Raw genomic sequence first — 21650 nt, forward strand, 5'->3', positions numbered from 1 at the left:
TGAGGTGGGGGTACCTCCTTGATCTCCTTCAGCACCATATGTGCAACACCCCCACCCTACTTTCCAAAGTGCTTTTATCAAGATGAGAGGCATCCACGATAACTTTGTGTATGTGAGCAAGCTCATGTGTGCCGGCTCCATATGTGCAACACCCCCACCCTACTTTTGAAGCTCGACATTTGAAAGGCTTTTGACACGGTGAGGTGGGGGTACCTCCTTGATCTCCTTCAGCACCATATGTGCAACACCCCCACCCTACTTTCCAAAGTGCTTTTATCAAGATGAGAGGCATCCACGATAACTTTGTGTATGTGAGCAAGCTCATGTGTGCCGGCTCCATATGTGCAACACCCCCACCCTACTTTTGAAGCTCGACATTTGAAAGGCTTTTGACACGGTGAGGTGGGGGTACCTCCTTGATCTCCTTCAGCACCATATGTGCAACACCCCCACCCTACTTTCCAAAGTGCTTTTATCAAGATGAGAGGCATCCACGATAACTTTGTGTATGTGAGCAAGCTCATGTGTGCCGGCTCCATATGTGCAACACCCCCACCCTACTTTTGAAGCTCGACATTTGAAAGGCTTTTGACACGGTGAGGTGGGGGTACCTCCTTGATCTCCTTCAGCACCATATGTGCAACACCCCCACCCTACTTTTGAAGCTCGACATTTGAAAGGCTTTTGACACGGTGAGGTGGGGGTAACTCCTTGATCTCCTTCAGCAGAGGGGATTCCCAAGCATATTTCGTGATTGGGTCTCCGCACTACATGCACCTCCTCCTGTTACGGCTGAATGGTATTGCTGGCAATCCTATCGCCCATGGGTGTGGTCTTCGACAGGGTGACCCGTTGTCCCCTCTACTCTTCGCTATTTCCATTGACCCACTCCAAGAAAGCCAAACACAAAGTCAGCAATCAGATATGAACTCCAAAGTACATGTGCAATAGTTTCAAGGTTAGAGGTGTTTTCCAAGTACTCTCTCCGTCCGAGAATACTTGTCATCAAGATGAATAAAAGGGGATGTATCTAGATGTATTTTAGTTCTAGATACACCCCTTTTTATCCATTTTGATGACAAATATTTTCGGACGGAGGGAGTACATTAGAAATAATGAAATGTGGAGGGCCAAGGTTGAGAACATACAAATGTTCATGAGCATGGGTCAAAAAGACTACTTCCTCGTTGTTAAAAGAAAAGACTGCATCTTAAAAGTTTAAGCAAGGAAAGGCAAAGGCTACATCCACATTTCATCCCAAAGGAATCGCCCTGGCTGTTGGCCATGATATCATTTGCATCCCAAAGCACTCATTTTATTCAAGGTCATAGGCACTATTCAACACAAAGATGAGCATTATTACCAGAACCCCCTCACAAGCATATTTTACAAAGGTCCAAGTTTGCAGAGTCAGAAACACTAAAATTTACAAGGATATCAACCGCACTAAGGTAATTTTACAGGGTAGATAAGAACACAAGTACTCCCTCCGTCCCAAAATGTAAGATCATTTTTGACACAGATTGTTTGCACTGACGGATCGCTGGGCCTACATACATTGATGCTGGAACTCAAAGTTCGTAGGCGGGGAACCTTGATTCCGAGGGGTTAACCATGTCTAAAAGGAGATATGCCATCCCAGCCTTTCCTTCAAACAATGAAAACGGACGGTCACCACCATGCATGGCCTCCTCAGCAATCAATCGATCAGCATTTTCAAGCAGAAAGCAAGCAAAAGCCTTAGCCCGGTAGAGGTACTCAACATTGCCGGTTAGCCTATAAAGTGAGAGGAATACATAGGCATTCCCGCTTATACCGTGGCATATTCCAACTCGCTTGAGAAGACCACGGTTCCAGACAACTTCAGCAGCCTCTGCAGCGGACTGCTTGAAGTGATCATCTTGGAAGACCTGAAACACAAACGGTTAGCTCATCATTGTGATCAAAGGGAAAGTTAAGTTAGAACACTACTACTTGGCTGCTCATCAGTCATAGCTAAAACTTGTGCCAAAGCCTAATTGGTCGTCAGTAAAAACTCCTGCTGAGGCCTGAACAAACTTGCCTATGTGGAGATGCATGCACAACTTCCCAGATGGGTATACATATGTGGTGTGAATAAGATGCATACATACTCAGGAAGATCCTATAGACTAACTCTATACAGATGCAGCAATACCTGATATGCCTTAGCGAGTGTAAGAGCAACACCAGGGGCACCATGGCACCAATGCACCAGGCGATCGGATTCACTGTCTTCACTCGAGGGGTAGTTTCCACTTGGAAACCGGTTACTGATCATGTACCGCAGAGTATTCTTCACGTCATCCTGCTCATCCAGCTTCAATTCAGTGTGCATGAGAACATGCATGATTCCAGCAAGTCCATGGGCAGCACCCCAGTACTTCTTCCCATGCCACTCATACATCAGCGGGCAGCTCCCCTTGTTCGACAGCTTCCTTCCCTCCCTAATTATGTCCTTTGCTACAGAACTCTGCCTCATTGCAGCGGTTTTGCATGATTAGATAAGATGTACCTTTCACATTGTTCTACAGAAACAAATAATGTGAAAAGAGGAACAGAATCACAGTGTCAACATACAATGTGTTCGGCAGGAATTGTCTTGTCACTGAGATGCTCATTCAGGAACAAACAAGCCCACAAATAGCCCGCCCTTCCATACAGCAGCTCATTTGGAACTTTCTCTGTGATAATTATCTACAAGATCACAAATGTAAGACAACTCTGTCAACAACATTAGGTATACCATCCGTGGTTCTACAACCATGTAGCAAAATAGCACAGAATTTAACATACAGACTCAAGAACCGAAATTACGCTTAATAGAGGCTTCACCTCATCAAACGAGCTCAGAAAGTTGGTCTCCATCAACTGATCATTGCAATGCTTCGCGATCACTGCTCCGAGAGCGCAGACACCGGCCCTCCCACATATGAAAGTCAAGAACCTGCGCCTTGCAACCAGGCGATCATTTCACATGAATTAACAACGACCAGAACAATCTATCTAACCAAACAAAACTACAAAACGGAAACAATGAGAGTCGCCATCGTACGGTAGGCCAAGCGACGCGGCATCGCAGGCTTGGACGATGTCGCTGGCGAGGTTGAGATCACGGCGGTCGCCGGTGACCTGGAAGGACTTGAACAGCAGGAGCGCCGTCCCGAGCGCGCCCGTGTAGAGCGTGTAGTCCGTCACCTGGCCCCCCGTCCTAGTCCATGTCTCTTGCACGACCTGCAGGACACGATCAATCAGTCGAGCACCTCGCGCGCGCGCGCCCCGAAATGAAACCACAACACAAGAAATGAAGCAAAGACGGCGTGCCTTGTCTTTGAGCCGGAGCGCGGCGCGGAGGAGCCGGTCGGAGAGCCTGGGGTAAGGGAGAGAGAGCAGGCCGCGGAGCCCGGCGGCGGGAGGGTCGCCGCCGTCGGGTGCCTCGGCGACGAAGTCGGGGAGGTCGTTGGGGAAGAAGCGGTCGGCCATGGCTGCTGCCGCGCCGTGCGCGCGTCGGCGCTTCGTGGCGTGGCGGGAGGAAGGGGAGGAGGAGGAAGACTCGCCGTGCGGGGGCTGCCGAGCGTGGTGGAGGCCTTCCACCTTCTCCTCGTCGCCATTTCCCATATTTTTCTGCTGGGTTCCTCGGCGAGGCTGGCACGTCTGTGGTGAGCTTGCACACGTGGAGTACCTGCTGTCCCTTTCTTCTAGAGCTTGGAGCTGCTCACCGCTTCAATGTCAGGCGCCAATTTGTTTAAAACATTTTAAGAATTAGGAGCATTTACGTTCAAAAAAATAGGAATATTTAAAGAGTAAAGAAGATGGCAACAATGTCTGAGATTTTGGGATATCAAATCTGGGTTCCCAACCTACTCCCGTGTGAAATTTCGTGAAAAAATACCAGGAAATGCATTCATGGCAAAAAGACAAAATTTCCTATGTATAGAAAAAAATGTTTGGATAGATTTTTGTTCGGAGAGTATTTCCTTCGTCGTGGATATGTTTCCTGATATTTTTTCACGAAATTTCACACGGGGTAGATTGAGAACTCAGGTTTGATATCTCAAATTTTAGTTTTGTATAACTTTTGGTAATTTTTACGTTTAATATCTATATCAATATAAAAAGACTCAAAGGAACAGATCCAATTACTCTCAGCCGTCAAATCATGTCAATCCAACGACCTAGACTGATTCAATGTCAAGTGCTCAACACGTTTAGCGTGTAGTTAATTTCATGCCAAATATAATGCTAATCACATAATAACACGTAAATAATATCCTACTTAATATTCGCATGCACTTGATATACTTTCAAATTAACGTGCATTACATGTACACATTTGACTAGTTCATATAAGGGTGTGGAGCGCCCAGGAGCTCCTATGTATTTCCCGTCAACATAGATCCTTTTTTATGCATGTTGCATACTGAAGTTGGTATGTTTACATGTTGAGATGAATATGTTAGTAGGGGCTAAGGGCATCTTCAACACCAAACTGCAAAAGAACATGGTATTTGTCCGAAAATTGGTCTGGACTGGTGTCCATACACGGATACGAAAGCCATCCATCCAACCCTATACCGCAAATGTATGCCTTAGAAAAATAGCAAATGTAATTTATAATTTGTTTAATAGCTAAACTAATAGTTTCACCAAATGCTACTCATATTTCCGCCAAATGCTACTTATATTTCCGCCAAATGAAGCTACTAAGTTCCGCCTAATCTAGCAAGGACTGCCTAATCAAGCATAATTAGCACCTTCTGCCAAATGCATAAACATCTTTCACATTATCTTTCGTCAAATGTAACGCAATTAGCACAAAGTCTTCCGCCCAAAGCTAGCCATTCTGAGTGGACGAAGAGTAGATACGGTACGTGATGCCTTGGCGGATGTCCGGACTTCCGCACCCCCCCCCCTACGTTTGGTTCCAGTTTACCAAAAAAAAGTGGCATGGGCCGCTCGGTGGACCAATACAGGACCGCGTTGGATTGCATACTGCGTCCGGACAACGCGATCTGGATGCTTGCGCGAGGTTTGAGGGTCTGCCTTGAAGATGTCCTAACAATTTAGATATGGAAGGTTAAACTAGTACTAGGCTCGGTTTACAACTATTTTTTCATGTATAAGTATAAACTAAGCACAACACAATACAATTCAATAACCATACATCGCTCATTGGTACTTCCTCCGGTTGCGAAGAGAGGGCGTACAAAAATATTTGTCTTTTAGAAAGAAGGGTGCGAGTGATTATTAGCAGTGAATTTCCTAAAATACCCCCTTCCACCATTACCCACTTCTTTCCTTATCAAGGCAGTTATTGTGCACACGATTGCGCAAGGATGAAATGGTCACATGAATGTAAATTAGGAAGTTTCGCTAGCATTGTGCTCCTCCTTAATCTACAAGCCAAAAAAATTATGTGCTCTTTTCATGGTCAGAGGGAGTAGTTGATTAATTATAAATTATGTATCTTGTTTATTAAAAATATTAATATTTCTTGCCTCAAAGAATTCTTAGTTCTTCTCTGAATTTTTAGGGCATATAAGCAAGACTACGAACACGTCATTTTTTTCAAGTAACTCATTAGAACATCAAGGATAAAATAGTAGATTCCTAGAGGGCCTAAGCTCACATATTGAGATTGACGAAGGCATCACTCGCACCTTGCTTATCAAACATGGTGTTTGATCCCTAGTGGACTAGGGGTACAACCATCCTCCTAACCTCCCTAGTGATTCTCAAAAATTTTGTATAACTTTGATGAAACTAATTATAGAGTGAAAAATAAATAGAGATTCGTTGTTTCCTAACACCCTCTAATTACCCGGTCAGCCTTACCCGCCTCAAACAAGTCTCGGTTATAGAGACCCATCGGCCTCTCCATTCAACAAAGCTTGTCTCTTGTTTTTCTAGGCAAATAAAAGACATGTCGTCCATTACAAGAAGAGACTACAATCCCCATCTAGGGCAATTTACCACAATGCCCCAGATAATATGTTCCGCTCAACCATGTAGGGAGAGAGCACGTGGAGGGCCACACATCTAGCGAACATTGGGAGAGACGTCTGACGTTGCTCCACCTCGAAGCCTCGTCGACGACAATCACCATCGAGCAAGATCCCCACTGGACGTTGGTGATGAAGATGATGGTCGGACACCTATAAGAGGATGAAGATGATAAATAGCTCACTGACGACGAGGATCTAGTTGAACAACATGTGTCGGAGAGGAATGATCTCCTTGTACGGGAGGTGGCCTCCTTGTAGAAGATGAAGAAACATCAAATACCTGTGTGCCAAGGATGTGCATCCCAAGACCACATTCGGGGCCTCCAGTGAAGGTGGTTGATGCTTGAGATCGATGGTTGCCTCTGAACATACCAGAATTCGGCTGAGACTCCTTCAAGCCGGAGCAGAAGATGAGCCATGATACAGTTCCCAACTCAAGTGAAGAGAACCACTGCCAATCCATGGAAGAAGAATGAATATGCACCGACTCTAAAGAAAGAAGAAAGAGCATGCACCAATTCCAAAGGAGTCTGCTTCCATTTCTTGGGAACCAAAAGTAAAGCACGAGATCTATGGATAAAGACTTATTGAGTGTTTAGAGATTGGATGGGTATTATCTTACAGAAGATTAAGGATAGGGGGAGAGGCAATGATGGAGTGATTATCTTGTTGATACACTAGTAGTTACAAACTTCTATATGGTCCAACAATTCCAGTGAAAATGTAGAATTGGTATTGAAATATATAGAATTACCATCTTACTAGTACTAACTTCAAACAGAGGCCTGCTTAAATGTTTGAAAGACGGGGTTCATTTTACACAATTAGCATGTTTTCATGATTTCATAAAAAAAACATGCTCCAGTTATGGAGTATTTAGCATGTGGGATCAAACTTTCTTGTTGAATTCCATGGTTGAACTTTGACCATCAATTTGACCCATAAAAATGGGAAGTTACACCTCGAATACATGGACACCATGTAAATAGGGATAGAGAGAGTAACAACTAAATCTCGATTTTTTTAGAAAACGCAAAAGACTTGCGTTTCTTTGTATTGAAAAGATAGAGTTTGTTACAGCCTCCTAGGAGGAGCGATTACAGATAGCGGTCTAAATCAGTGTACGTCCCAGGTTTGTGGTAGGATGGCACGCAGGCCACGGGCTCCCGCTCTTGCCCAGAGCGTAACTTCATCCTTGATCTGTGTGATCAACAAGTTGGTCGAAGGGGTCACGCCGTTGAACACGCAGTTGTTGCGATGCTTCCAGGTCATCCAAGGGATCAACAGAGTAGCGGTGGTAAGGCCCTTTTTCATTGGCTTGGGCGTGCTCCGGTGCGCCGAGCGCCACCAGTCGGACAGGGATTCCTCGTTGGAGGGTGCGCTACATGGCAGGCGTAGCCAGGACAGGCTCTCATGACATACTTTTCTGGAGAAGGAGCATTCCAGTAGGAGATGCCGGATCGATTCGGGCTCCTGATCATAAAGCGGGCAGCGAGGGGGTGTGGCAGTCCGCGACGAGCCAGGCGATTAGCCGTCCAGCAATGCCCAAGGTGAGCGAGCTAATGGAAGAACTTGACAGGCGGAGGTGCCCAGCCATTCCAGTTCAGTTTCCATGCAGGGCAGGAGACCGAGCCTTGAAAAGTGGCAAGGTAGGCGGATTGCGCCGTGTAGTTGCCTGCCGCATTCCACTTCCAATGTAGGCGATCCAACTCGACATTGAGCGTTATGTGCTCGAGCGCGTGCCAGGTGGTCAGGTACCGGCCGATCTCTCGGATGCCGAGAGTGTTGGGGAACATAGTAATTTCAAAAAAATTCCTACGCACACGCAAGATCATGGTGATGCATAGCAACGAGAGGGGGAGAGTGTGATCTACGTGATCGACAACGGAAGCGTTTGGTTGATGTAGTCGTACGTCTCCACGGCCCGACCGATCAAGCACCGAAACTACGGCACCTCCGAGTTCTAGCACACGTTCAGCTCGATGACGATCCCCGGACTCCGATCCAGCAAAGTGTCGGGGAAGAGTTCCGTCAGCACGACGGCGTGGTGACGATCTTGATGTACTACCGTCGCAGGGCTTCGCCTAAGCACCGCTACAATATTATCGAGGACTATGGTGGAAGGGGGCACCGCACACGGCTAAGAATATGATCACGTGGATCAACTTGTGTCTATGGGGTGCCTCTTGCCTCCGTATATAAAGGATCCAAGGGGGGGTGCGGCCGGCCCTAGTAGGAGGCGCGCAGGAGGAGTCCTACTCCTACCGGGAGTAGGACTCCCCTCCCTTTCCTTGTCCAATTAGGAGAGGGGGAAGGTGATGGGGAACGTAGCAGAAATTCAAAATTTTCCTACGTATCACCAAGATCTATCTATGGAGAGACTAGCAACGAGGGGAAGGAGAGTGCATCTACATACCCTTGTAGATCGCTAAGCGGAAGCGTTCAAGTGAACGGGGTTGATGGAGTCGTACTCGTCGTGATTCAAATCACCGATGATCAAGTGCAGAACGGGCGGCACCTCCGCGTTCAACACACGTACGGAACGGAGACGTCTCCCATGCCTTGATCCAGCAAGGAGGAGGGAGAGGTTGATGGAGATCCAGCAGCACGACGGCGTGGTGGAAGTAGCGGGATTCCAACAGGGCTTCGCTAAGCGCTGCGGGAGGAAGAAGATGTGTCACGGGAGGGAGAGGGAGGCGCCAGGCCTTAGATTGGTTTGCTCCTCCTTTTTCCCCACTATATATAGGGCCAAGGGAGAAGGGGAGGCACAGCCCTTGCCCCTTCCTCCAAGGAAGGGTGCGGCCAAGGGTGGGGAGGAGTCCATCCTCCCCAAGGCACCTCGGAGGTGCCTTCCCCTTTTAGGACTCTCCTCTTTTTCCCATCTCTTGGCGCATGGGCCTCTTGGGGCTGGTGCCCTTGGCCCATATAGGCCAAGGCACACCCTCTACAGCCCATGTGGCCCCCCGGGGCAGGTGGCCCCACCCGGTGGGCCCCTGGGACCCTTCCGGTGGTCCCGGTGACACCGAAACTTGTCCCGATGGCCGAAATAGCACTTCCTATATATAATTCTTTACCTCCGGACCATTCCGGAACTCCTCGTGACGTCCAGGATCTCATCCGGGACTCCGAACAACATTCGGGTTACCGCATACTAATATCTCTACAACCCTAGCGTCACCGAACCTTAAGTGTGTAGACCCTACGGGTTCGGGAGACATGCAGACATGACCGAGACGTTCTCCGGTCAATAACCAACAGCGGGATCTGGATACCCATGATGGCTCCCACATGTTCCACGATGATCTCATCGGATGAACCACGATGTCGAGGACTTAATCAATCCCGTATACAATTCCCTTTGTCTATCGGTATGTTACTTGCCCGAGATTCGATCGTCGGTATCCAATACCTAGTTCAATCTCGTTACCGGCAAGTCTCTTTACTCGTTCCGTAACACATCATCCCGTGATCAACTCCTTGGTCACATTGCGCATATGATGATGTCCTACCGAGTGGGCCCAGAGATACCTCTCCGTTTACACGGAGTGACAAATCCCAGTCTCGATTCGTGCCAACCCAACAGACACTTTCGGAGATACCTGTAATGCACCTTTATGGTCACCCAGTTACGTTGTGACGTTTGATACACCCAAAGCATTCCTACGGTATCCGGGAGTTGCACAATCTCATGGTCTAAGGAAATGATACTTGACATTAGAAAAGCTTTAGCATATGAACTACACAATCTAGTGCTATGCTTAGGATTAGGTCTTGTCCATCACATCATTCTCCTAATGATGTGATCCCGTTATCAACGACATCCAATGTCCATGGTTAGGAAACCGTAACCATCTATTGATCAACGAGCTAGTCAACTAGAGGCTCACTAGGGACATGGTGTTGTCTATGTATCCACACATGTATCTGAGTTTCCTATCAATACAATTATAGCATGGATAATAAACGATTATCATGAACAAGGAAATATAATAATAACTAATTTATTATTGCCTCTAGGGAATATTTCCAACAGAAGGAAGGGAGAGAGCAGAGGGGGGCGCCGCCCCTCCCTCCTTGTCCAATTCAGACTAGGGGGAGAGGGGGCGCGCGGCCTACCCTGGCAGCCCCTCCTCTTCTCCACTTTAGGCCCATGAGGCCCATTAACTCCACAGGGGGTTCCGGTAACCCCCCCGGTGCTCCGGTTTTATCTGAAACTTTCCTGGAACACTTCCGGTGTCCGAATATAGCCATCCAATATATCAATCTTTATGTCTCGACCATTTCGAGACTCCTCGTCATGTCCGTGATCACATCCGGGACTCCGAACTAACTTCGGTACATCAAAACTCATAAACTCATAATATAACTGTCGTCGAAACCTTAAGCGTGCGGACCCTACGGGTTCGAGAACAATGTAGACATGACCGAGACACGTCTCCGGTCAATAACCAATAGCGGAACCTGGATGCTCATATTGGCTCCTACATATTCTACGAAGATCTTTATCGGTCAGACCGCATAACAACATACGTTGTTCCCTTTGTCATCGGTATGTTACTTGCCCGAGATTCGATCGTCGGTATCTCAATACCTAGTTCAATCTCGTTACCGGCAAGTCTCTTTACTCGTTTCGTAATACATCATCTCGCAACTAACTCATTAGTTGCAATGCTTGCAAGGCTTATGTGATGTGCATTACCGAGAGGGCCCAGAGATACCTCTCCGACAATCGGAGTGACAAATCCTAATCTCGAAATACGCCAACCCAACATGTACCTTTGGAGACACCTGTAGAGTACCTTTATAATCACCCATTTACGTTGTGACGTTTGGTAGCACACAAAGTGTTCCTCCGGCAAACGGGAGTTGCATAATCTCATAGTCACAGGAACATGTATAAGTCATGAAGAAAGCAATAGCAACATACTAAACGATTGGGTGCTAAGCTAATGGAATGGGTCATGTCAATCAGATCATTCAACTAACGATGTGATCCCGTTAATCAAATGACAACTCTTTGTCCATGGTTAGGAAACATAACCATCTTTGATTAATGAGCTAGTCAAGTAGAGGCATACTAGTGACACTCTGTTTGTCTATGTATTCACACATGTATTATGTTTCCGGTTAATACAATTCTAGCATGAATAATAAACATTTATCATGATATAAGGAAATAAATAATAACTTTATTATTGCCTCTAGGGCATATTTCCTTCAGTCTCCCACTTGCACTAGAGTCAATAATCTAGATTACACAGTAATGATTCTAACACCCATGGAGCCTTGGTGCTGATCATGTTTTGCTCGTGGAAGAGGCTTAGTCAACGGGTCTGCAACATTCAGATCCGTATGTATCTTGCAAATCTCTATGTCTCCCACCTGGACTAGATCCCGGATGGAATTGAAGCGTCTCTTGATGTGCTTGGTTCTCTTGTGAAATCTGGATTCCTTTGCCAAGGCAATTGCACCAGTATTGTCACAAAAGATTTTCATTGGACCCGATGCACTAGGTATGACACCTAGATCGGATATGAACTCCTTCATCCAGACTCCTTCATTTGCTGCTTCCGAAGCAGCTATGTACTCCGCTTCACATGTAGATCCCGTTACAACGCTTTGTTTATAACTGCACCAACTGACAGCTCCACCATTTAATGTAAACACGTATCCGGTTTGCGATTTAGAATTGTCTGGATCAGTGTCAAAGCTTGCATCAACGTAACCTTTTACGATGAGGTCTTTGTCACCTCCATAAATGAGAAACATATCCTTAGTCCTTTTCAGGTATTTCAGGATGTTCTTGACCGCTGTCCAGTGATCCACTCCTGGATCACTTTGGTACCTCCCTACTAGACTTATAGCAAGGCACACATCAGGTCTGGTACACAGCATTGCATACATGATAGAGCCTATGGCTGAAGCATAGGGAACATCTTTCATTTTCTCTCTATCTTCTGCAGTGGTCGGGCATTGAGTCTTACTCAACTTCACACCTTGTAACACAGGCAAGAATCCTTTCTTTGCTTGATCCATTTTGAACTTCTTCAAAACTTTGTCAAGGTATGTGCTTTGTGAAAGTCCAATTAAGCGTCTTGATCTATCTCTATAGATCTTAATGCCTAATATGTAAGCAGCTTCACCGAGGTCTTTCATTGAAAAACTCTTATTCAAGTATCCCTTTATGCTATCCAGAAATTCTATATCATTTCCAATTAGTAATATGTCATCCACATATAATATCAGAAATGCTACAGAGCTCCCACTCACTTTCTTGTAAATACAGGCTTCTCCAAAAGTCTGTATAAAACCAAATGCTTTGATCACACTATCAAAGCATTTATTCCAACTCCGAGAGGCTTGCACCAGTCCATAAATGGATCGCTGGAGCTTGCACACTTTGTTAGCTCCCTTTGGATCGACAAAACCTTCTGGTTGCATCATATACAACTCTTCTTCCAGAAATCCATTCAGGAATGCAGTTTTGACATCCATCTGCCAAATTTCATAATCATAAAATGCGGCAATTGCTAACATGATTCGGACAGACTTAAGCATCGCTACGGGTGAGATGGTCTCATCGTAGTCAATCCCTTGAACTTGCCGAAAACCTTTCGCGACAAGTCAAGCTTTGTAGACAGTAATATTACCGTCAGCGTCAGTCTTCTTCTTGAAGATCCATTTATTGTCAATTGCTTGCCGATCATCGGGCAAGTCAACCAAAGTCCATACTTTGTTCTCATACATGGATCCCATCTCAGATTTCATGGCTTCAAGCCATTTTGCGGAATCTGGGTTCACCATCGCTTCTTCATAGTTCGTAGGTTCATCATGATCTAGTAGCATGACTTCCAGAACAGGATTACCGTACCACTCTGGCGCGGATCTCACTCTGGTTGATCTACGAGGTTCAGTAGTATCTTGTTCTGAAGTTTCATGATCATCATCATTAGCTTCCTCACTAACTGGTGTAGGTGTCACAGAAACAGTTTTCTGTGATGCACTACTTTCCAATAAGGGAGCAGGTACAGTTACCTCGTCAAGTTCTACTTTCCTCCCACTCACTTCTTTCGAGAGAAACTCCTTGTCCAGAAAGTTTCTGAATTTAGCAACAAAAGTCTTGCCTTCGGATCTGTGATAGAAGGTGTATCCAGTAGTCTCCTTTGGATATCCTATGAAGACACATTTCTCCGATTTGGGTTCGAGCTTATCAGGTTGAAGCTTTTTCACATAAGCATCGCAGCCCCAAACTTTCAGAAACGACAACTTTGGTTTCTTGCCAAACCATAGTTCATAAGGTGTCGTCTCAACGGATTTTGATGGTGCCCTATTTAACGTGAATGCGGCCATCTCCAAAGCATAACCCCAAAACGATAGCGGTAAATCAGTAAGAGACATCATAGATCGTACCATATCTAGTAAAGTACGATTATGATGTTCGGACACACCATTACGCTGTGGTGTTCCGGGTGGCGTGAGTTGCGAAACTATTCCGCATTGTTTCAAATGTACACCAAACTCGTAACTCAAATATTCTCCTCCAAGATCAGATCGTAGAAACTTTATTTTCTTGTTACGATGATTTTCAACTTCACTCTGAAATTCTTTGAACTTTTCAAACATTTCAGACTTATGTTTAATTAAGTAGATATACCCATATCTGCTTAAGTCATCTGTGAAGGTGAGAAAATAACGATATCCGCCACGAGCCTCAATACTCATCGGACCACATACATCTGTATGTATGATTTCTAACAAATCTGTTGCTCTCTCCATAGTACCGGAGAACGGTGTTTTAGTCATCTTGCCCATGAGGCACGGTTCGCAAGTACCAAGTGATTCATAATCAAGTGGTTCCAAAAGTCCATCAGTATGGAGTTTCTTCATGCGCTTTACACCGATATGACCTAAACGATAGTGCCACAAATAAGTTGCACTATCATTATCAACTCTGCATCTTTTGGCTTCAACACTATGAATGTGTGTCACTACTATCGAGATTCAATAAAAATAGACCACTCTTTAAGGGTGCATGACCATAAAAGATATTACTCATATAAATAGAACAACCATTATTCTCAGATTTAAATGAATAACCGTCTCGCATCAAACAAGATCCAGATATAATGTTCATGCTTAACGCTGGCACCAAATAACAATTATTTAGGTCTAATATTAATTCCGAAGGTAGATGTAGAGGTAGCGTGCCGACTGCGATCACATCGACTTTGGAACCGTTTCCCACGCGCATCGTCACCTCGTCCTTAGCCAATCTTCGCTTAATCCGTAGTCCCTGTTTCGAGTTGCAAATATTAGCAACAGAACCAGTATCAAATACCCAGGTGCTACTGCGAGCATTAGTAAGGTACACATCAATAACATGTATATCACATATACCTTTGTTCACCTTGCCATCCTTCTTATCCGCCAAATACTTGGGGCAGTTCCGCTTCCAGTGACCAGTCTGCTTGCAGTAGAAGCACTCAGTTTCAGGCTTAGGTCCAGGTTTGGGTTTCTTCTCTTGAGTAGCAACTTGCTTGCTGTTCTTTTCGAAGTTCCCCTTCTTCTTCCCTTTGCCTTTTTTCTTGAAACTAGTGGTCTTGTTGACCATCAACACTTGATGCTCCTTCTTGATTTCTACCTCCGCAGCTTTCAGCATTGCGAAGAGCTCGGGAATAGTCTTATTCATCCCTTGCATATTATAGTTCATCACGAAGCTCTTGTAGCTTGGTGGCAGTGATTGGAGAATTCTGTCAATGACGCAATCATCTGGAAGATTAACTCCCAATTGAATCAAGTGATTATTATACCCGGACATTTTGAGTATATGTTCACTGACAGAACTGTTCTCTTCCATCTTGCAGCTATAGAACTTATTGGAGACTTCATATCTCTCAATCCGGGCATTTGCTTGAAATATTAACTTCAACTCCTGGAACATCTCATATGCTCCATGACGTTCAAAACGTCGTTGAAGTCCCGATTCTAAGCCGTAAAGCATGGCACACTGAACTATCGAGTAGTCATCAGCTTTGCTCTGCCAGACGTTCATAACATCTGGTGTTGCTCCAGCAGTAGGCCTGGCACCCAGCGGTGCTTCCAGGACGTAATTCTTCTGTGCAGCAATGAGGATAATCCTCAAGTTACGGACCCAGTCCGTGTAATTGCTACCATCATCTTTCAACTTTGCTTTCTCAAGGAACGCATTAAAATTCAACGAAACAACAGCACGAGCCATTTATATACAATCAAGCATAAACAAGCAAGATACTATTAGGTACTAAGTTTCATGATAAATTTAGGTTCAATTAATTTACTTAAAGAACTCCCACTTAGATAGACATCCCTCTAATCCTCTAAGTGATTACGTGATCCAAATCAACTAAACCATGTCTGATCATCACGTGAGATGGAGTAGTTTCATTGGTGAACATCATTATGTTGATCATATCTACTATATGATTCACGCTCGACCTTTCAGTCTCCGTGTTCTGAGGCCATATCTGTATATGCTTGGCTCGTCAAGTATAACCTGAGTATTCCGCGTGTGCAACTGTTTTGCACCCGTTGTATTTGAACGTAGAGCCTATCACACCCGATCATCACGTGGTGTCTCAGCACGAAGAACTTTCGCAACGGTGCATACTCAGGGAGAACACTTCTTGATAATTAGTGAGAGATCATCTTATAATGCTACCGTCAAACAAAGCAAGATAAGATGCATAAAAGATAAACATCACATGCAATCAATATAAGTGATATGATATGGCCATCATCATCTTGTGCTTGTGATCTCCATCTTCGAAGCACTGTCGTGATCACCATCGTCACCGGCGCGACACCTTGATCTCCATCATAGCATCATTGTCGTCTCGCCAATCTTATGCTTCCACGACTATCGCTACCGCTTAGTGATAAAGTAAAGCATTACAGCGTGATTGCATTGCATACAATAAAGAGACAACCATATGGCTCCTGCCAGTTGCCGATAACTCGGTTACAAAACATGATCATCTCATACAATAAAATTTAGCATCATGTCTTGACCATATCACATCACAACATGCCCTGCAAAAACAAGTTAGACGTCCTCTACTTTGTTGTTGCAAGTTTTACGTGGTTGCTATGGTCTTAAGCAAGAACCAATCTTACCTACGCATCAAAACCACAACGATAGTTTGTCAAGTTGGTGCTGTTTTAACCTTCGCAAGGACCGGGCGTAGCCACACTCGGTTCAACTAAAGTTGGAGAAACTGTCACCCGCAAGCCACCTATGTGCAAAGCACGTCGGGAGAACCGGTCTCGCGTAAGCGTACGCGTAATGTCGGTCCGGGCCGCTTCGTCCAACAATACCGCCGAACCAAAGTATGACATGCTGGTAAGCAGTATGACTTATATCGCCCACAACTCACTTGTGTTCTACTCGTGCATATAACATCAACATATAAAACCTAGGCTCGGATGCCACTGTTGGGGAACGTAGTAATTTCAAAAAAATTCCTACGCACACGCAAGATCATGGTGATGCATAGCAACGAGAGGGGGAGAGTGTGATCTACGTACCCTTGTAGATCGACAACGGAAGCGTTTGGTTGATGTAGTCGTACGTCTCCACGGCCCGACCGATCAAGCACCAAAACTATGGCACCTCCGAGTTCTAGCACACGTTCAGCTCGATGACGATCCCCGGACTCCGATCCAGCAAAGTGTCGGGGAAGAGTTCCGTCAGCACGACGGCGTGGTGACGATCTTGATGTACTACCGTCGCAGGGCTTCGCCTAAGCACCGCTACAATATTATCGAGGACTATGGTGGAAGGGGGCACCGCACACGGCTAAGAATATGATCACGTGGATCAACTTGTGTCTATGGGGTGCCTCTTGCCTCCGTATATAAAGGATCCAAGGGGGGGTGCGGCCGGCCCTAGTCGGAGGCGCGCAGGAGAGGGGGAAGGAAGGGAGAGAGGAGAGGGGGGCGCCGCCCCTCCCTCCTTGTCCAATCCAGACTAGGGGGAGAGGGGGCGCGCGGCCTGCCCTGGCAGCCCCTCCTCTTCTCCACTTTAGGCCCATGAGACCCATTAACCCCCCGGGGGGTTTCGGTAACCCCCCCGGTGCTCCGGTTTTATCCGAAACTTCCCCGGAACACTTTCGGTGTTCGAATATAGCCGTCCAATATATCAATCTTTATGTCTCGACCATTTCGAGACTCCTCACCATGTCCGTGATCACATCCGGGACTCCGAACTAACTTCAGTACATCAAAACTCATAAACTCATAATATAACTATCATCAAAACCTTAAGCGTGCGGACCCTACGGGTTCGAGAACAATGTAGACATGACCGAGACACGTCTCCGGTCAATAACCAATAGCGGAACCTGGATGCTCATATTGGCTCCTACATATTCTACGAAGATCTTTATCGGTCAGACCGCATAACAACATACGTTGTTCCCTTTGTCATCGGTATGTTACTTGCCCGAGATTCGATCGTCGGTATATCAATACCTAGTTCAATCTCGTTACCGGCAAGTCTCTTTACTCGTTCCGTAATACATCATCTCGCAACTAACTCATTAGTTGCAATGCTTGCAAGGCTTATGTGATGTGCATTACCGAGAGGGCCCAGAGATACCTCTCCGACAATCGGAGTGACAAATCCTAATCTCGAAATACGCCAACCCAACATGTACCTTTGGAGACACCTGTAGAGTACCTTTATAATCACCCATTTACGTTGTGACGTTTGGTAGCACATAAAGTGTTCCTCCGGCAAACGGGAGTTGCATAATCTCATAGTCACAGGAACATGTATAAGTCATGAAGAAAGCAATAGCAACATACTAAACGATCGGGTGCTAAGCTAATGGAATGGGTCATGTCAATCAGATCATTCAACTAACGATGTGATCCCATTAATCAAATGACAACTCTTAGTACATGGTTAGGAAACATAACCATCTTTGATTAATGAGCTAGTCAAGTAGAGGCATACTAGTGACACTCTGTTTGTCTATGTATTCACACATGTATTATGTTTCCGGTTAATACAATTCTAGCATGAATACTAAACATTTATCATGATATAAGGAAATAAATAATAACTTTATTATTGCCTCTAGGGCATATTTCCTTCAGAGAGTACCCTGGATGTCTGATGCCCATTGGTGCGCTTGCAGGCCATCCGCCATGGTCCTGCTCTTGCGGTGATTCTTCGGGATGAGGGCGTGAAGTTGTGGCGCTAGTTCCGAGATGGAGTAACTGTTAAGCCATCGGTCCTCCCGGAACAACGCGCGCTGGCCGTCGCCGAGGATCATGGTGGTGGACGCGAAGAAGAAGGCGCGCTCCGTAGCATTGAATTGGAGGTCGAGGCCAGACAATGCCCGGGTGTCGTCTGTGCGGGCGAACCAAAGCCATCTGGTACGCAGGGCCGGTCCCGTGCGCTCCAGGTCATGCACTCCAAGTCCACCAAGGCGAGTTGGGCGGCAGACGCGTTGCCAGTTAACGTGACAGTGGCCACCGTGCGCCTCTGTGCGGCCCGCCCATAGGAATCCTCGTTGAATTTTCTCTAGGAGCTTGAGGATCTTCTATGGCGGCGCGAGCACAAGGAGCTGGTGGATGGGGATCGCGCTTAGTACCGATTTGACGAAGGCGAGGCGTCCAGCTTTGTTCATGAGATGCGCCTTCCAAGTAGGGAGTTTTCGAGCAGTTTTGTCGACAAGGGGTTGGAGTTGTGCAGTGGTTGGGCGCCCAAGGGTGAGCGGGATCCCCAGGTAGGTGACAAGCATCGCCGCGGTTGGGCAGCCCAGGTTGGCGATGGCCGGGGCAGCCATGTCATCGTCGCATCTGATCAGCGTGGCTGTGCTCTTTTGGAAGTTCACCCATAGGCCGGACGCCTGGCCAAATAGCTGCAGGATATCCCGGACAGCGAGTGTGTCGCTTGCCGAGGGGTGGCAAAAGAGTATGACATCGTCCGCGTACAGCAAGAGGACGGGAAGCGCTCGGCGGGGGTGCAGTTTTTGCAGCACATTGAGCTCGGCAGCGTGGCGAAAAAGGCGTCCCAGTGTGTCGACTGTTGGGGAACGTAGCAGAATTTTAAAATTTTCTACGCATCACCAAGATCAATCTATGGAGTCATCTAGCAACGAGGGAGAGAGTAGTGCATCTACATACCCTTGTAGATTGCGCGCGGAAGCGTTCAAGAGAACGGGGTTGATGGAGTCATACTCGACGTGATCCAAATCACCGATGACCAAGTGCCGAACGGACGACACCTCCGCGTTCAACACACGTACGGTTGGGAAGACGTCTCCTCCAACTTGATCCAGCAAGGGGGGAGGAGAGGTTGATGAAGATCCAGCAGCACGACGGCGTGGTGGTGGAAGCAACGGTGATCTCGGCAGGGCTTTGCCAAGCACAGGGAGACGGAGGAGTGTCACGCGAGGGAGAGGAAGAGGCCAGGGGCTTGGGTGCAGCTGCCCTCCCTCCCCCCCACTATTTATGGGACCCCTAGGGGGGCGCCGGCCCTAGGAGATGCCATCTCCAAGGGGGGGCGGCGGCCAAGGGGGGTGGAGTGCCCCCCAAGCCAAGTGGGGCGCCCCCACCCCTAGGGTTTCCAACCCTAGGCGCAGGGGAAGGCCCAAGGGGGGTGCACCAGCCCACTAGGGGCTGGTTCCCCTCCCACTTAAGCCCATGGGGCCCTCCGGGATAGGTGGCCCCACCCGGTGGACCCCAGGACCCTTCCGGTGGTCCCGGTACAATATCGATTACCCCCGAAACCTTCCCGATGGCCGAAACTTGACTTCCTATATATAAACCTTCACCTCCGGACCATTCCGGAGCTCCTCGTGATGTCCGGGATCTCATCCGGGACTCTGAACAACTTTCGGGTTACCGTATACTAATATCTCAACAACCCTAGCGTCACCGAACCTTAAGTGTGTAGACCCTACGGGTTCGAGAGACACGCAGACATGACCGAGACGACTCTCCGGTCAATAACCAATAGCGGGATCTGGATACCCATGTTGGCTCCCACATGCTCCTCGATGATCTCATTGGATGAACCACGATGTCGAGGATTCGACCAATCCCGTATACAATTCCCTTTGTCAATCGGTACGTTACTTGCCCGAGACTCGATCATCGGTATGCCAATACCTTGTTCAATCTCGTTACCGGCAAGTCACTTTACTCGTACCGTAATGCATGATCCCGTGATCAACCACTTGGTCACATTGATCTCATTATGATGATGCATTACCGAGTGGGCCCAGAGATACCTCTCCGTCATACGGAGTGACAAATCCCAGTCTCGATTCGTGCCAACCCAACAGACACTTTCGGAGATACCTGTAGTGTACCTTTATAGTCACCCAGTTACGTTGTGACGTTTGGCACACCCAAAGCACTCCTACGGTATCCGGGAGTTGCACAATCTCATGGTCCAAGGAAATGATACTTGACATTCGGAAAAGCTATAGCAAACGAACTACACGATCTTTGAGCTATGCTTGGGATTGGGTCTTGTCCATCACATCATTCTCCTAATGATGTGATCCCGTTATCAATGACATCCAATGCCCATAGTCAGGAAACCATGACTATCTTTTGATCAACGAGCTAGTCAACTAGAGGCTTACTAGGGACGTGTTGTGGTCTATGTATTCACACATGTATTACGATTTCCGGATAACACAATTATAGCATGAATAATAGACAATTATCATGAACAAATAAATATAATAATAACCATTTTATTATTGCCTCTAGGGCATATTTCCAACATCGACAGCCAGCACGAAGAGCTGTGGCGATACGGGATCACCTTGACGAAGCCCACAGCGGTGCCAGATCGCAGGTCCCGGCGCGCCATTGAGGATGACCTTTGTGCTTGCCGACGATAGGAGAATGGCGATCCAGCCAAGGAAACGGGCGATGAAGCCATACCGATGCAAGACCTCAAAGAGGAATGGCCAGGATACGGAGTCAAACGCCCGCGCGAGGTCGAGCTTCAGGAGAATGCGCGGGGCGCCCAGCTGGTGGAGAAGACGGGCCGATTGTCGGACGAGCACGAAATTGTCGTGTAGGCTTCGTCCCGGGATGAATGCGTTCTGAATGGGGCTGACCAGCTCGTTCAGTTTGGGTGCTAGGCGGAGGGACATCACCTTTGCGAAAATCTTGGCGACGAGGTGGATTAGGCTGATGGGCCTATAATCGCCCAACCCGGCTGCATCGGAGCACTTTGGGATCAGCGTGAGCAATGCTTGGTTCAGGCAACTGAAACCGCGCCCACGGAGCGCGTAGAGCTTCTGGAATACACGGACGAAGTCTTGTTTGACAACAGGCCAGCAGGAGCGCAGGAATTCTGCGGTGAAGCCGTCCGGGCCGGGCGCTTTGCGCGCCGGCAATCGCTTGACAGCCTGCCAAATCTCCTCTTCACCAAAGGGGGCGTCCAGGTCATCCAGGTTGGAGGGCGCGATGAGGTCGTCGAGGTTGAGGGCACACTCGCGAGGGTGATCCGTTTCGAGCAGGGAGTCAAAGTGCGCGAACGCCGCCGCGGCCAAGTCAGCTGGATCAGTAAGAATGGCTCCCTCAACCGTCAGAGTGTGGATCATATTCTTCTGC

General features: G+C 47.1%; 1 protein-coding gene across 2 annotated transcripts; it reads right to left on the reverse strand.

The window, feature by feature from the left end:
• Positions 1-1337: 1337 nt before the first annotated feature.
• LOC125532358 (lanC-like protein GCL2) lies at positions 1338-3694 on the reverse strand. 2 transcript variants are annotated; one of them, XM_048696456.1, is made up of 6 exons: positions 3343-3694; positions 3074-3252; positions 2854-2971; positions 2599-2715; positions 2177-2491; positions 1338-1910 (listed from the first exon to the last, which is right to left on the reverse strand). In XM_048696456.1, exons 1-6 carry the CDS (start codon positions 3634-3636, stop codon positions 1572-1574), a joined length of 1362 nt encoding a protein of 453 aa, XP_048552413.1. In that variant the 5' UTR covers positions 3637-3694; the 3' UTR covers positions 1338-1571. The 2 variants fall into 2 exon arrangements, with proteins under 2 accessions (XP_048552413.1, XP_048552455.1); XM_048696498.1 differs by having other exon boundaries at positions 2854-2965; positions 3343-3693.
• Positions 3695-21650: the final 17956 nt, after the last annotated feature.

The sequence above is a fragment of the Triticum urartu genome, chromosome 1 (assembly GCF_003073215.2).
Source record: "Triticum urartu cultivar G1812 chromosome 1, Tu2.1, whole genome shotgun sequence".
Classification (NCBI taxonomy): Eukaryota; Viridiplantae; Streptophyta; class Magnoliopsida; order Poales; family Poaceae; genus Triticum; species Triticum urartu.

What these genes read in the sequence shown, in the direction of transcription:
- LOC125532358 (XM_048696456.1), bottom strand. Translation starts at nt 3,636, where the DNA reads ATGGGAAATGGCGACGAGGAGAAGGTGGAAGGCCTCCACCACGCTCGG. An exon ending in CAATTCCTGCCGAACACATT is followed by an intron (nt 2,492 to 2,598) that starts GTATGTTGACAC and finishes GCAATGAGGCAG; the next exon opens with AGTTCTGTAGCAAAGGACAT. An exon ending in CACTCGCTAAGGCATATCAG is followed by an intron (nt 1,911 to 2,176) that starts GTATTGCTGCAT and finishes TTTGTGTTTCAG; the next exon opens with GTCTTCCAAGATGATCACTT.